The sequence below is a fragment of the Microcebus murinus genome, chromosome 2, assembly GCF_040939455.1.
Source record: "Microcebus murinus isolate Inina chromosome 2, M.murinus_Inina_mat1.0, whole genome shotgun sequence".
In the NCBI taxonomy this organism is placed as follows: domain Eukaryota; kingdom Metazoa; phylum Chordata; class Mammalia; order Primates; family Cheirogaleidae; genus Microcebus; species Microcebus murinus.
In genome coordinates this window covers 110,562,207-110,578,830 of record NC_134105.1, presented here as the reverse complement: position 1 = coordinate 110,578,830, position 16,624 = coordinate 110,562,207, and the positions used below count along the sequence as shown (strand labels likewise).

General features: G+C 39.8%; 1 protein-coding gene across 3 annotated transcripts in view; it reads right to left on the bottom strand.

The window, feature by feature from the left end:
• Positions 1-2,807: 2,807 nt before the first annotated feature.
• Positions 2,808-16,624, bottom strand: part of DDR2 (discoidin domain receptor tyrosine kinase 2) — a 167,643-nt gene continuing 153,826 nt past the window's right edge. For all 3 annotated transcript variants that reach the window (XM_076000338.1, XM_076000339.1, XM_012768649.3), the window contains 4 exons: positions 15,932-16,123; positions 15,404-15,638; positions 12,947-13,096; positions 2,808-9,682 (listed from right to left, as the gene is read on the bottom strand). In XM_076000338.1, coding sequence (XP_075856453.1) covers positions 9,548-9,682; positions 12,947-13,096; positions 15,404-15,638; positions 15,932-16,123 — 712 coding nt within the window. In that variant the 3' untranslated portion in view covers positions 2,808-9,547. The remainder of the gene's footprint in view (positions 9,683-12,946; positions 13,097-15,403; positions 15,639-15,931; positions 16,124-16,624) is intronic.

The following is a 16,624-nucleotide window of genomic DNA, read 5'->3' as shown; positions in this document are numbered from 1 at the left end:
ACTCCTCTGTAATTGGCCAGGTTGATTCTGTTAATGCTCAGCATGTATATTGGGTTTATGTTCCCTACCCTCCCCTTTTTAAGGCAGCGTCTTGGGGAGAGCCTGACATCCTCGTCTATACTAATGATTCAAAATGGATGCCACCTCCATTTCAATATCAGTCACCGCATCCTGAGGATGAAGGGAGGGTAGTTTTCACTTATTCCACTTATGCTCAAGGCTACCCCGTTAACCTCGGGGCCGGGGAATAGTGCTTAACACTCTCATATCAAGCATGAGATTTGCAATATAATTCCTCCTTGTTTGCTACCCGCACTATATTATTATCCATGAAAGGTTTTAAGGGGGTAATGATATAATTTGAGTAAAAGACCTCCCCCTTTATCGCTCTGCTCCATGCCTCATCTTAAACCTCCTATAACTCATTTTGATTGGAGCATATGTAGAGGTAAAGTTCTAAAAGAAGTACACAATAATCCTAAGATTGTTGACTAGAGCCCCTATGGCGACTTTAAAAGAAAAGTTTTCTGGTCACTCCTTATGCTGACACGTTTATGAAGACACTATCAAGGCCATTGCTAACGAGACGGTTATCTGGCATGATAAAGGCCTTTCCCCTCCACAGCCTCATTTACTCGGAGGGTCAGAAAAACAAGGGCACATCTAGAAACACTTGGCTACAGAAGGAAACCTTAAAATTTGGATGGAAAATATGTCCCCAGATGAGAAGGGAAGCGTAAAAGTACACCTCCAGCATCGCCATTCTAAAACTTTACTGGCATGTGTTTCTTATCCTTATCTTTTACTCACAGGAATTGTTTATTGGAATCAGTCTACAGGAAAGTTGACTTGCCCTGGTAATTGTGCCCTATTTACTTGTGTAAACTTAACTTCATGGGCTACTTTTAACAAATCCTTAAATAGTCTATATATTCTCAAGGCTCATACAGAGATATGGTTGCCTGTCAACCTATCTCGACCTTGGGGCAATTCAGCCCTGGTCGCCACTCTTTTAAATAAAAAAAATTCTCTGGCTCGTAAAACAAAAAGAGTCATTGATCTGATAATCATGGCAGTAGTTGGCTTAATAGCTATTGCTTCGTTAGCTGCTGTTACAGTTCAGTGGCTGGGCGACCAAATTCAGGTTTTGACAACTCAATCTTTTCTCCGTTGTGATCAGAATTCTTCCTGTTTTTGTGTCACTCCTATTCCTTTCAGTAGTAGTCAACATTGGATGTCATTACAAAAACTGTTAAACGGAGGCTGAAACCTAACTGGCAACCTCCAAAAATTAGAACAAGAAATCACCTCTGCTTTTCAAGACAATTTGCCAGATTTTAATAATGATGAGTTCTTTTCTGGCCTGGCCAGTGGATTGTCGTAGGCCTATGCTATGACTTCATTAAAAACTATGCTTAGTAGTATTGGAAGTAATTTGGGTGTTCTCCTTGTATTATATTTTGTGTTCTTAATCTACAGGTGCTGGAAAAAAAGGCAAGCAACTCAGCAACAGCAAAGACAAAACATCATGGCTGTGTTCCAGCGTGTTCACCTTAAAAATTAAATAAGATGGGGGAGATGTAGGGGACTGACATATATTTTCCTAGTTTAAGAATTAAAGTTAGTGAGTAATGTACGTGTTCTGCTCAGAGTGTTTGAAAGTAATCTGTTCCGGACAGGCTCCCTGTGATAAACAAGGATGCCTAGAGGCATAACAAAGGACCTGAGCTGCAACTAGCAAGAGCAGCCCCACCCCATGGCATTGGGGGTCTGGAAGCCACACAATAAATATATTGTTCTCGTGATTGCTGCGTACACCCCATACGATGGCTGGTTAGTCAATGACAGGTAAGACCCCTCAAGGGAGGGGCGACCTAAGCCAGGCATAGCCACTGGGGTTCAGCTGAAGATCTTAGGGGGTCACCCTAAGAGAAGAAGCTGGGGATGAGAAATGCCCCCTGTGGCTCACCTTGCCCATCCTTGCTAATCTTGGTCCTTTATCTATGCCTAGTGCCTAGAGCAACCACCTTGAAATTCTGAGTCAGGGGATATCTGTTTCCCTAAGACTATGCTTTCCGGAATTAATGGCTATCGCTGCCACGCCTGGGTGCTTACGTACAAGGCACTAACTTTAATCTTTTAGAGTATAAAAATAAAACGGACCTGGTGTATTATTACTCGAGTCAACTGTCTGTACGTGTGTCTGTGTTTTTCTTTGTATTCTGTGCGTTTATGTTTTATGTTCTGTGTTCATCCTCCGTCCTGCAAATGGGCCATGGCACATCTGCACTTATTTCAGACTTCTGCTCAGGCAATTCCTTCACCTCTTACCCTCTCACAGCCTCAGACATAGCATCCCTAAGTCCCAGTGGTCTTAATTCCATCAATTTAGGTTGTTCTGTTGCTTTGTACATGCATGGGCAGTCTGCTCATATATGGATTTAGAGGGATTTCTGTGTCTCAAACAACAAAACTCTGTAACAATAACAATGCAATATCGCCACTTAATTCTAGATTGGATTTCCCAGAACTGAAGGAATTAATGTGAGGGCATAAAAATTCCAGTCTCTAGTATGTTTGGATATGTCAGAGACCAAGATGATTTCCTTTCAGTGGTCAGCTAATGTGTTAGAGGCCTGTGTAAGTGACCTTCTGTTGGATGGCCCCAGCAAGCAGGTGTCCACATCACATGCACACAGCTGTGTCCCCACACCCCACCACTTCTCCAGGAATAACATAAATATTTTAAGAGAAAAAGGTAACAGAGCCCAGAACCTGTGATGTTTACACAGAAAGGAGGATCCATCAGTAGCATGACTCTTTAATCATTGTTATTTACAATTTATCATCTGACAGACTTACAGAGAATAAATAAAGAAAAGAAAATATACAATTGGTATCACGTTTCTTTTTTTTAATACAGAGAATTTTTATGTATTTTATTCTGGAATGACTATGATAGTTTTAAGCAGAAATTAAATCCATTGGCTATTTGTCCCTTGACAAGACACATCATCTTCCAAAGCCTGCAGAATAAGTCCCAGATGTTTCCGCGTCATAAGAAGAGTGCGCCACATTGCTGCAGAAACTCAGTCCTCAGGAAAAGTTACCAGACAACAGGGTAGAAGACAGAGGATATCATGAATAATAAAGGACATAACATGGGTAGGCTAGATTACAGATTCTCGGTGTGTTAGCAGGAATCCTCCCAACTGTCAATTGTTTCCAAGCCTCTTTTCAAGAAAACAGTTTTTCATGGAAAGTGATCAGTTTACCCCATGGTGCTTTCCCCTTGAGTCTCTCCAAATCCTTCCTGGACTCACAATTGTGGTTGTGGACGAGTATAGGCTAGCATGGGACTCCTCATTCTCCTACAGAGGCACATGACCTTGTTGACAAGTTATCTGCAGGAGAAACTAGAGAGCTTGTTTCAAATGTCCTGTGTTTGAGGCCACAGTCTGGTCTCTGCCTGTGATCCAGTGCTGTGTAGAGAATTACCTTTCATTGCCGCCTAAATACCTCAAAGAATGAAGCATTTGCATAGATTGATTTTTCGCTATCAGAAGGTATATGATTGAAGGATGTACTTCACCAAGTACAAGTCTGGGCACTTTTTCCTCATTTCAAAATATACACTCAATGTTACAGGTAAACATTGTCCCTGAATTCACCCTAGTTATGCTGGATTACAAGTTTTTGTTTCCATCCTTTATTCATTCTAAAAACAACATTCAAAAAATGTTTATCTGGTGCTCACGATGTCCTAGGGACTTTACAAGACACATACTATTATAATCTTGTGACCATTTAATGGGGCACTTGAAAATGTCATCACAAAACCCAAAGCTGTAATCCACAAAACTGGAGGTTCGCCTTTTCCCCGGGCTGTTTCTATGTTTGCATTTAGTTTGGTCCAATGTAGTTGTTATTTATGAACAGATATTTAGGCAAAGAAAACTTCTCTACCACTCTGAAAATAATATTTTATCACATACTAGAGTCTTATACCACTATATTATATTTCTTCCAAAAGCAATCCCTGGTGCCATTAGCTAAGTGCCACCTAACTCTTGACCAAACTATTAGTTACTCTAAAGTCCACAACAAATTCTACTCATAGAAACTGCAGGAACCATCTAACATATCCTTCTATACCTGCTTCACTAACCAACAAGCTATGGACAAGCCTTACTGTCATTTGTGTTGCCCAATCCTTTAAAATTTTTCTTGGATTGTTTCAGGTGCCAAACAACCAAACTAATTGGAAAATTTAGAAGCAGTGTAGGCAGGATATTGCTCACTGATAAAGGAACAATTACCTTGTTATATTCTCTTGAAATTTGTAGAATTATATCCAGATGATATCTTTCCTTCTGTATCCAAACAAGGCCAGATTACAAATCAGCAAGAATTAAAAGTATCCAGCAACTAAATGAGTACATGTGGAAAAACTGGTGAAATCCAAACAAAGTCTGTAGTTTAGTTAAATAGTTTTATACCAATGTCAATTTTCTGGTTCTGAAAATAGACTGCGGTTGAAAATGGACTATGTAAAATATTATCAATGGGGAAAGCTAGGTCTAGGGAAGCCATTCTACTATTTTTGCAACTTCTTGTGAGTCTTAAATTATTTCAAAATAGCAAGTGTTTTTAAAAGGATGCACCCACTAAACAATTACTCACCACTCCTTTGCTACCAAGCAATGCAGCTAATTGTGACAGAGAACTCGAAATGCCAGAAACTAAATCACCATTAGCCATTCCAATCTCTTCCCCTTTCAATTCAGCACTCCAAAACTTTTACCAAGCAGAAAAGATTCATCTGTTTCTACAAAAATGTCAAATTTCAATTCAGAAGGATTTCCCAGCAAAAATTAGGAACTGCATCTTCCTGGAGATGAAAGAACATTAGGGACCTACCACATGCACTACCAGAGGACAGAAGTCTTACTGAAAAGACTAAGATGGAAAATTTTGGGTCTATGAATTGGACTTACGATCAAAGACTTAATAGCCATATACTGTAATTTTCTTAATTTTTTTTTTTTGTACTTTTGGGCAAAACAGATGCTGTTCTGTTTTAGTATATTTCCTTGGAACATCCTCATCTCTTTCCCTCTTTCAAACACTTCCTTTCCTCTGTTCTCCTTTACTCAAAACACATGGCTTAGCCGCACATCATGGCTTTCTTGTGGGAAGCCTGGATGGGACTAGAAAAACACATGTTTCCAGCATGGCACATACCTCTTTGTGTAGACAAGATTTACTCTTATCTAATTCATGCATATCATTTTTTTTTTTTTTTTTTTTTTTTTTTGAGACAGAGTCTCACTTTGTTGTCCAGGCTAGAGTGAGTGCCGTGGCGTCAGCCTAGCTCACAGCAACCTCAAACTCCTGGGCTCGAGTGATCCTTCTGCCTCAGCCTCCCGAGTAGCTGGGACTACAGGTATGTGCCACTATGCCCGGCTAATTTTTTATATATATATATATCAGTTGGCCAATTAATTTCTTTCTGTTTATAGTAGAGACGGGGTCTCGCTCTTGCTCAGGCTGGTTTTGAACTCCTGACCTTGAGCAATCCGCCCGCCTCGGCCTCCCAAGAGCTAGGATTACAGGCGTGAGCCACAGCGCCCGGCCCATGCATATCATTTTAATGTTTGTAGCCATTCTGGGCACTGCAATGATAGGCGTTATTGAAATGGATTTCGCTGAGAGAGGCAAGAGAAGGGAACATGGAGATTCATGAACTACCATAAATTGCCCATCTCTACGTCTTCATTTCCAAAGCAGCACTTGGAAAACCCAGTCCAGTTCAGGCAAAGAGTTGATTTCTTCTTACCAGCACTTGAAGTGGTCTAGAGTACACGGATGCTCAACATGCTTTCCTCATTCACTTCCTCTGCAGTGAAACCGTCAGTCCCTGATGGCTGCTTGTGTCTTTTCCACGAGGGACTTCCCCCTTTCTTAAAACTCTGAAAAACTCCCATCCGTTTCATACACTGCACCTGACTGTCCCTTTTTTAATAAATATCTTTCTAAACTCTATTGTGCAGAATTTCATCTTTCTCCATCCACCTTTATCTTTTACTTCAAGACACTTACTTTTTCTACCCTCACTTGGACCTCTCTTCAGAGAGATCTGCTTTCTTGCTTCAAAATGGATTCCCAGCAGAACCAGCTACCCCCATTTCCTGCTTCCCCTGAGTCCCTCTTGTCTTCCCTGTACACTCCCCACTGCCTCTTCTCACAAAGCCTCCTTTCCAGCCTTCACCTGCCTCCCTAGTCAGTCATATGCACATTCGTGTTTCCTTTTTTTTTTAACCCCAACTTGCTTACAACCCTCCTTGTTACACAGTCTTTTATACCCACAAGTGATCTTTCCACGGCATTAAAACCACATTTTTGTCCTCAGGCGCCTCTTTCCCCTCCAGGTATTTTCCAATCACATATTTGTCTGTACAGCACATCGAGATTTGGAACTAGCCATCAGCACATTAACTAGCAAGAGTATAAATTTGGATCTGACAATCCCACAACAGAATCTGGCCATAAAATTCTTCACATATTTCACAAAGAGGATAACTCACTGCAAAGGTAATGAGGCCCCCGAGCTTCTCGTCATTTTTTTCTGTCTCCTTCTCCAAATATGTCCTAGTTTCATTCTTCTAATTTAAATCCAAGCTACTTTTAAATTCTATAAACTAAGCTTTTGCCATAGTACTCTATGTATTGCTTAGATTTGTGCTACTCATCTCTGCAGGCTTGATTAAGCTACAAGTTAAAGCTGTGCCTGTAATAAAAAGGTGTCAGTGCCAGAAGATGAGGATTTCCCCATCTCCAAAAAGGATACATACATGTATTATATGATAATACATATTTGAAAGCCACCTGCAACAGATTACTTCTGTAATTCAAAGCCAGGAAAATCCAGACATAGTAAGTTCATTTTAAACATGATTTTTTTTTTTAAATGGGATCATAGAATACCCAGTGAATTGGGGAAGAATCATAAAAAAGAAATAAGTGGAGGGATGTTAGGCAAAGGAAAGCAAACCGATATTATTTTCTCTTGCTATGTAAAAACTCATGACATGGTCTGGATGTAGACCTATCAAAGGCATGTGGATAAAGGAGAATAAGTTCTGATTTCAAGTCCCTTTAATTCTAGTGAAGTTAACACTTATATTGAAAGCAGGGTGTGGCAGTTCCCAAGGTATAAGAGAACATGTCTGGCCCTGCACGCATCAAATATGATAATGTATGTGGAGCCAGGCAAACAAAAACACTGTACAAATGGCGGATGTTACTGTTACTACCATTACAGTGATTACAATAACTCCGACTCTGAAAATTGTCATTTCTACAATTTTCATAGTAGGGGAGTGACCAAATTACTGAATCCACATCAGTTATAGATCCAGTTATCCAGCAAGTACTGGACATATCAGAACCAGAAGGAACTTCAAGACCACCTAACCCAATTTCCTCATTTTATGGATAAGGAAACAAAATGCAGAGAGACAAAGTGATTTACTCAGGAGGACACACTTGGCTTGCGGCAGAAAGATGATCAAAGCTCTCAAATCAATGATCTCTCCAAAGTGAGTCCTGGAAGAGACTAAAGCACACAGTCATAGGACAACTATGGGGAAAGGGCATTTGCCAGGGTCAGAAGACCTCCTGCAAGATGGATCTTTGGTTTCAAACTCCTGACGTTGAGTGATCCTCCTGCCTTGGCCTCCCAGAATGCTAGGATTATAGGCATGAGCCACCACGCCTGGCCAAGATGGATCTTTGGGACATGAGATTTATGCTTCTGCTCTGGCCTGGAACAATGCTGAAGGCTAAACAGGGAAAATGTGTTCCTGAGAAACTGCGTAGAAGGTGGTCTGGTGAGGACAACAGAGACAGACTCAAGGGGTCAAGACTGTTTCTTCTCAGCTTGGGAAGCTTATTCTATAATCTTTATTTGTTTTTCCTCAATGGGAATTAAGGGTTCCCGTGTCCAGCTTCCCACTGACTCTGAGGATTTGTGGAGTGTGAAAGCCCAGAATCTGTGCTTAGGGGACTCCTCCTTGACACTGTATTCATCTCCATGAATTCTGAAGCCAGAGCCTCACGCTTTCTTTTCTGCTGGCCACCCCGTCTCAGAGGCAAGAGTGTACATACTACACAGCAGCAATGGACACGCATTCTCTGCCATTCTGAAATCAAGGACCCTCCGGGACAATTAAATATTGTCTTGTATGACCATCTACCTTGTGTTTGAAAATCTCTATCTTTCTTGCACTGTTCTTCAGCCTACATCTGAGCCTCTCCAGTGACATCTCTGGAGGCAGCCCATTGATCCTCGTATGTTTTCCTTAATAATGAGTGGAAATCTGTCTCCCTATAACTTCTCATTGGTCCTACGTCAGCCTTTTGGGGACACTTAGAACAGATCTATACAAAGCCCTGTTATACATGGCCTTTAGGAATTTATGCCTGAGAAATTCAGCCTCCAGTCCAAGAGCCCACAGGGGCTCCATCCATGTTAATTGGAGCTGGAAGATTTGGACAAGATGAACCAAAGGGCTTCCTATCAAGATATCACAACACCAGTCTTTACTGATTCAATAAAAATCAGGTTCTCACTGAAACACACATGAAACACGAAAATGTCTGAACAAAACGGAGAGCTCTCTGCAGAAATCACCGGTGAATAATGGATAGTGCACTTGTTACTTGTCCTCCATCTGCACAGACCTGCTTTCCTATGTCCATTATCTACTCAAGAATCCTTCCATGCATGAGGTTCTTTTATTAATATGACAATTCCCCTTCACATAGCCCTGGAGCAGGCATTCTTTCCTATCCACATCCCCTGTTGTTTTATATATGAACTTCAACCCTGACCCCTGTCCGTGAATGACCAAAACACCCATTCCAAGAAACTGGAAGTTTCCAAGAAAGTGTCATCCACTTTGACAGGAGAAGCAAATACAGAAAGTGGGACATGTCCAGAAGCCAAATTAGAAAACCATCTGTGATTAGTTGCTTAATGCTGAGTCCTCAGAGTCTCCACATCTATCAGGTGTTTTCCCTATGCCTAATGTCATGTTTCTGAAGACATCAGTATTCTCCAAGTTTTTCTTTCTGACGATATTTTTTTACAGGTGACATGGAAAAAATATTCTAGAATCTGAACATTTATAAACACAAGCATATTCAACCTTTATAAATTATCTGAATATTCTAGCCTTTGTTATCTAATGTTTTGGTATATCAAATAAGATTTCTTTTACTACATTGTATCTGTCCTAGGCTTTGTTTTTGTTTTTTTTTTCCTTTTTTAGTTCTTTAATGTAAAAAAAGAAGTATATATGAGTTAGGGGTAGGGAGTGGGGGAGTGCAGTGGGAGGAGGTGAGGAACAGAGAGAGAGCAAAGCAAACAAGCCGCTGTCTCTCAGGTTCGTATACGTCCAGATGGAGTGGCTTAGGCGTGGGTGAGTGGTAGGTCTTGTGAGGAGGACCTGGGCCATCAGAATGTTGCCAGGCGTGGGTGGCATCACTCGTCCCCTTGTTGAAGGAGCAGAAGGTGGATCTCTTGGAATGAGGGGCGGTGCTTGGTATCTCTTCTCCAGCAGCTGAGCATCAGCTTGTACACAGAGTCAGGGCAAATAGCTGGTTGAGGAAGATAAGTCTTTGAAAACAAAAATTTAAGAAAGAGAGAGAAAGAATATTAAGAAGAAAAGGAAAAAGAGTCTTTGCATCATGGTTTGATTTGCCCCCTTCCCCCTTTCTGGAACTTGAGACTCGAAATGGGTGTGGTGTCTATTCTTCCTACTCACAAGAGTTCTAAATCAATATCAGCCCCTTTCCTATTTCTTTTGCCTTCTCTAGTTCTCTGGAGCAGGATTTCCTGATGGGCCATTCTGTGGTCTCTACCTTCATGCAGAAGATGGAACTAAAGCAAAAAGAGATCAAATCTTCCGTTTATGGCTCGTTCATACTGAGGTTTACCTTGGCTGGATCATGACATCATGACAGAAGCCAAAAATATGTTTGTATAGCCTTAGCTCCTCAACTGGAATAAAATCTCAGCCAGATGCAGAAACTGGGATGCAGCATGTGTCCATGTAGCTCCCAGCCATAATGTTCTCTGCGCTGCCCATGCCCCATGTATTTACCTAGTCGAGAAGAGACTGGAATTGTGCTGTACGGCATGCACCAACATCCCTGCATTGACCCTGTCAATAGCCTTGCCCTGAATTCCAGCCTGGGGCTCTAGAGCAGGTCCTCAGATAGCATTTTGTTGATGGGAAAAATATAATAATAATCTGGCCTGGGCCCCTGTCTGCGTGGAGTTTGCATGTTTCTCCCATGTCTGCATGGTTTTTCCCCGGTTACTACCATTTCTTCCCACACCCCAGAGAAGCACACATGAGGCAAACTGGAGCATCTAAATTGTCTGAGCAAGTGCAGGTGTGGGTGTGAGTGGCCCTGCCATGGGGTGGCGTCCTGTCCGGGACTGGGTCCCACCCCCATCCTCTGAGCTGCTGGAATAGACTCTGGCCACCCACAGCTCTCAGCAGGAGTAATTGGGTAAATAATTACCTTATTGTCTTTATTACACTCTCTTAGATATATTTATAGCTCACATTTATTTCAATGTTTAATATAAGAAGTGTTTCAGGTTTTTGTTTTGTTTTTTGTTTGTTTGTTTTGACAGTCTCATTTTGTTGACTGGGCTAGAGTGCTGTGGTGTCAGTCTAGCTCACAGCAACCTCAAACTCCTGGGCTCGAGCAATCCTTCTGCCTCAGCCTCCCGAGTAGCTGGGACTACAGGCATGTGCCACCATGCCCGGCTAATTTTTTCTATATAGTTTTAGTTGGCCAATCAATTTCTTTCTATTTTTAGTAGAGACGGGATATTGCTCATGCTCAGGCTGGTTTCGAACTCCTGACTTTGAGCCATCCACCCGCCTTGACCTCCCAGAGTGCTAGGATTACAGGTGTGAGCCACCATGCCCGGCCTGTTTCAGGTCTTTATTTAGAAGTTTGGTGATGTTTTAATTCACAAGTGAAAAGGCAAATATCTGTGATGTCTACTAGAATACTAATGACATCTAATAAGCCTTAACTCAGTATGTTACAAATGACTATGGCTATAAAATATTAAGAATTTAAAAGGAAATATAAATATAAATAAGGTTACAGGATAACAAAAACTCCCTTATATTACTGGTGAAACTTAAACCTTCTAGCATGTTCATTAGTTAACCTTAGAAAAAATAATATATCCATTTTGAGCCAATAGGTGTCAATAAAATTGAAATAATAAATCATTTAAATTATTAGGGTTGCTCTTTTCAAAATCTTATAAACTTGACAAATAATAGAAGTATATTTCATAACAATTCATAATATATTTGTAGAATTTTGTTACCTTTTACAACATTAAACAAAATAAAGTTTTAAAATTGTATTTAATTTTTGGTTATTTAATTTCATTTAGACCATGGGCTTTCAAGAAAAGTGCTATCTGGGAATTCATCACATTTTGTGAAGCTAAATTGAAAGAAAAATGTCAAATATATTATTTTAATTATTGAAATTATTACTATAGACTTCCAAATACTTGCAATTGAAGTCAAAGGATTTAAGACTTTCCTAAACTATGAATCTTAAGTATAAAATTCCTTCCAGAATTCATGTTACTGAAATTTTTCTTCTGCATTAGATCTGCTATGTTCAACAAGTTAGTCATGCCACTTGAAAATGAGTTAGATCACACATGTATAGTCTAGTGACCATAGAATCCATCTAGCGGCCAATGTTGAGAAATTATTATCACTACACTCCAATGTCAAACTTTGAAAATTTGAATATTGAAATTTAAATAAAAAATTTAATAGTAATTAAATTTAGTAAAATGCAATAAAATGCAAATTAAATAAATTATTTTAATAAGCTAATACATTACATTTAGTATTTTTTATTTAAAACTTTACACTTACATTTACTCAGCATATAACAGTATCATTTGGCTTCCATCAAGTAGTTGACTTTACTACTTGACCATTTGGTAGTCACTCTAACATATATTTGGTACATCACCAGTATCTAGTGAAGGTAAAAATGCTAGACCCGGCCGGGCACGGTGGCTCACACTTATAATCCTAGCACTCTGGGAGGCCGAGGCGGGTGGATTCCTCGAGGTCAGGAGTTCGAAACCAGCCTGAGCAAGAGTGAGACCCCGTCTCTACTATAAAAATTAGAAAGAAATGAATTGGCCAACTAATATATATATAGAAAAAATTAGCCGGGCATGGTGGTGCATGCCTGTAGTCCCAGCTACTCAGGAGGCTGAGGCAGGAGGATTGTTTGAGCCTAGGAGTTTGAGGTTGCTGTGAGCTAGGCTGATGCCATGGCACTCACTCTAGCCTGGGCAACAAAGTGAGACTCTGTCTCAAAAAAAAAATAAAAATAAAAAAAATAAAAAAATGCTAGACCCTTTAAAAAAATAATTTTAAAAAATCCCAGAAATTATTAGAAATTAAAACTTCCATCAAATGATAAAAAGAAATTTTCTTACAAAATTGAATAACATTGGAATAATCGATATGTAATTTTTTAGAGCTAAGTTAAAAAGCTCTATAATATTAAGAATATTTTAGTGCAAAGCAGACCGTGGACTGCTTCTGGCAGAGGGGTAGGAAGGCATGCCTTTCTTTTGTTGAATGTTTGGTGGCCCATTTTTGCCTCAGGTAAAAAAAAATAATAATTTTCCCTATAGGATTTCAGTCACTGAATAAGAAGTTGAGGGAGACTACAAAGGCTTAGTGTATTCTTACCCAGATAGCGCCTCTTTCAGCTCAGGCCTCTCCCGCTGAGTCAGGACTTTCCTTTCTCCCTCCTTCAAGAGCACACAAGTCCACATGCATCCATCCCTAACAGTTCTTACCTGCCTCCCCTGGTCTCGGAAGAACTCTCCGGTATTCTCAATAACCTGTTCATCTGACAGCTGGGAATAGGGCTGCTCCTGGCAGAAGGTGAAAGTCTCCCACAGAGTAACCCCAAAGGCCCACACATCACTGGCTGTAGTGAATTTGCCCTGTGAAATAAGGACAAGAAGGGAAAATCAGCATAACCCGTGCACAACAAGAGCAGGTTAGATTTCATAACCTGGAATTACGCCCCTTCCTCTACCAAGGGCAAGGAATGTTGAAACTGCCAAGATATGCATGGAGCATCTAGAAACGACAACACAAAGTTGTCAAGAAACAGGCCATTCTCTTTTCCTCATGATGTCAGCCTAGTTCTGTTTCTCTGGAGGTGAGTCCAAGAGCTGAAAGAAATGCAGCCATCATCTATCTGACTCGCCCACTGAGTGTTAGAAGGCCAACCTTTAGGCTTTAGGGTGGCCTTGAGAAAATGCCCTTGAAAAGGCAAAATTTGAATGGGAGCCGTCAATTGTTTTCATGTCACAAAGAGAGGAATCGGGTTTAAGTGCCTGGAGTAAGTTCCTGGGTGAGTCGAGGACCCTCACTTCCCAGTTCAGTTGATAGCCACGGTCTGGAAAGATAGACTTCAACAAGTGACAGTAATGAGACTCAGGTGTAATTAACATGCATTGAATACTCACAGCATTGTGAAGTAGATGATATTTATTTATCCTCATTTTTTAGAGCAGAAAAATGAGACAGGAGAGGTTTACTAAATTCTCCTGGTGAATAAGACCATTAGCAATGGAAAAACTGAGATTCAACCTAAGATATTCTGAATATTAATCTAATATATTGTTCTCAACACCACACAATATCTTCAGAGAGAGCAATGCTTAGTTATCACATTAGAAATGGGTAAAGCATAATGATTCATCCATATAGATAAAAAATATCTTTATGAAGATTTATTAATATGTAAACTGGTATGTATCACAGAATCATTCATAATAGCAGGAAATTGGAAAGTACTTAAATATCAAATTATAGAGACATTATTAAATTATAGGATACATTCACATAATAGAATATTATGCAGCCATTAAAATCATGTTTTTAAACAACATTTAATTACATTGGAAATAATAAAATGTTAAATAAAAAATAAAAGTAGAGGCCGGGCGCTGTGGCTCACGCCTGTAATCCTAGCTCTTGGGAGGCCGAGGCGGGCGGATTGCTCAAGGTCAGGAGTTCAAAACCAGCCTGAGCAAGAGCGAGACCCCGTCTCTACTATAAATAGAAAGAAATTAATTGGCCAACTGATATATATATAAAAAAAAAAAAATAGCCGGGCATGGTGGCGCATGCCTGTAGTCCCAGCTACCCGGGAGGCTGAGGCAGAAGGATCACTCGAGCCCAGGAGTTTGAGGTTGCTGTGAGCTAGGCTGACGCCACGGCACTCACTCTAGCCTGGGCAACAAAGCGAGACTCTGTCTCAAAAAAAAAAAAAAATAAAAGTAGAGAATTTCATGGCATAGTAGTATCCCAATTATGTAATATAAATTATATATGTATATACATACATATATATACAGAAATACATGCATAGAAGAAATACATGTATAGAAAAAAGTCCTCAAAGAAAATATACCAAAACTTAATAGTGCTTGTCTTGGTAAATAGAAAGTAATAACCGTACATTTTTCATTTCAAAATTAATTCATGAATCCTATAAGAATACAAGCAGGAAATAGGCAGATTAACTATAAATGAACAAAACCAAATTGGTCTCAGGCTTTTCTCTGCAACATTATAGAAGACAAAAGACAAAATAACATGTCTTTTCTACAATACAACATTGTAGAAAGTAAAAGTTTGTAGTCTAATAATTCTATAAATCAGCTAAGTGGTTACAAAATCAATAATAAAAAATCTCAGATATGCATGGTTGGAAAATATCCCTCCAAGAGAGACATTTGGAAAAGATCATTCACTCATGGTGCAGAATACCAAAAACTGAATACAAACTATAAAGCAAAAAATGATGAACTTAAAAAGTAAATATTAAAAATTATTAAAATAAAAATATGGATATTTGTCTAAATAATTAATGAGAAATATGTTTATGAAATTAATATAGAAGAAAAGTAGCCTATGTGGATAACATTTCTTTAAATGGGAAGGTTTTTAATACCCTAAACTAAGCTCAATCATTAGATGAAAAAGGTAGAGAGAAAAAAATGATATTAAATCCCTTATATTTTAAAATTTTCCCTCTAGATTTTCCATAACAACCTTGTTACTTTTTCTGGCTGAAATAGGCAAACAATAACAATAATAATAATTAGTGTGCAAAGAAAATCATCTCAAGTCAGAGAAAAAAATATCGTGGTCTATTGATCTGGACTCCTGCTTTCTCAGGTTGGTCCTCACATGCCACTTGCTAGTGACAGGCTTAATGATAGCTGGGGACTCACCAGCAAGATGCTCTCCCAAGACATCCAGCGGATAGGGAGCACCGCCCGGCCCTGGATCCGGTAATAGTCACCACTGTACAGGTTTCTGCTCATTCCAAAGTCAGCGATCTTGATGGTGTAGTTCTTACCCACTAAGCAGTTTCGTGTGGCCAGATCTCGATGGACAAAGTTAAGAGAGGAAAGGTACTTCATGCCAGAGGCAATCTGGGTAGCCATAAACTTCAGACTGGTGTAACTGAGGAAACAGACAAGAAGACAGAAGGTAGCCTATGGAAACAGGAAGCCTTGAAAGGCTCACATTCTAAAGTTGATATCAACAAACCAGAGTTGAAACCCTAACATCCCTTCTCTATTCTTAATCAACCCCTCTGCATTCCCCCAAAGGGCAGCTGGTCCATTATTCCCCGCACACCACCCTCCCCCACCATCCCGGAACAAAGATGAATTCTGAGGCTCTCTGCTCCTTGTTTTCAGATGCCAGGTTCTCTCATGACCACAGGGAAGACATAAAAGATCTGGCTTGGTTACCTTACAGTGGGTACGTTGCTGGAGGAAGAATTTGGAGGTTCATGGCGGGAAAGAAACTGATTGAGATCTCCATTCTCCATGTACTCAGTGATCATGCAGAGAGGGTCCTCGGTGATACACACAGCTAGGAGACGGATGATGTTTGGGTCCTTGAGCCGGGACATGATCTTTATCTCCTTAAGAAAATCATTCCTTTGGAGGACACAGACATAGGTAAACCCAGAGGTTGCCAGAATCAGAATCAATAGGGGGAAGAATGCACAACAAAAACTATTCCTACCCAATACACCAAATCTTGTTTCCCTTTGGGTAATCTTTGAGAGTACAGAGAAATTGGCACCAGGAACCATCTCGTTCTACTTCTCCTGGAATATGCTGGACCCTTATTCAACTGTAACGTTTTTGAGAACAAGATCCATGACTTATTCACCTTTGCATCCCTAGAATCTAACAAAATGCCTGCTATACAGAAAGTGATTAATGTTTGCTGAACCAAATATATGCTACTAAAATCTACTCTGCAAAATGAGACTTTTCACTGAAAGTCATATCTTAAGTGCACCGAGGTATTTACCTTTTTAAAAAGCCATGGAATCACTTTATTAATAAAGTGAAACTTTTATAAAGTGAACAACAACCCTTTGGTTTATCTGATAATTCTTTATTTTCTCACACTGGCTTCTCTTAATACAT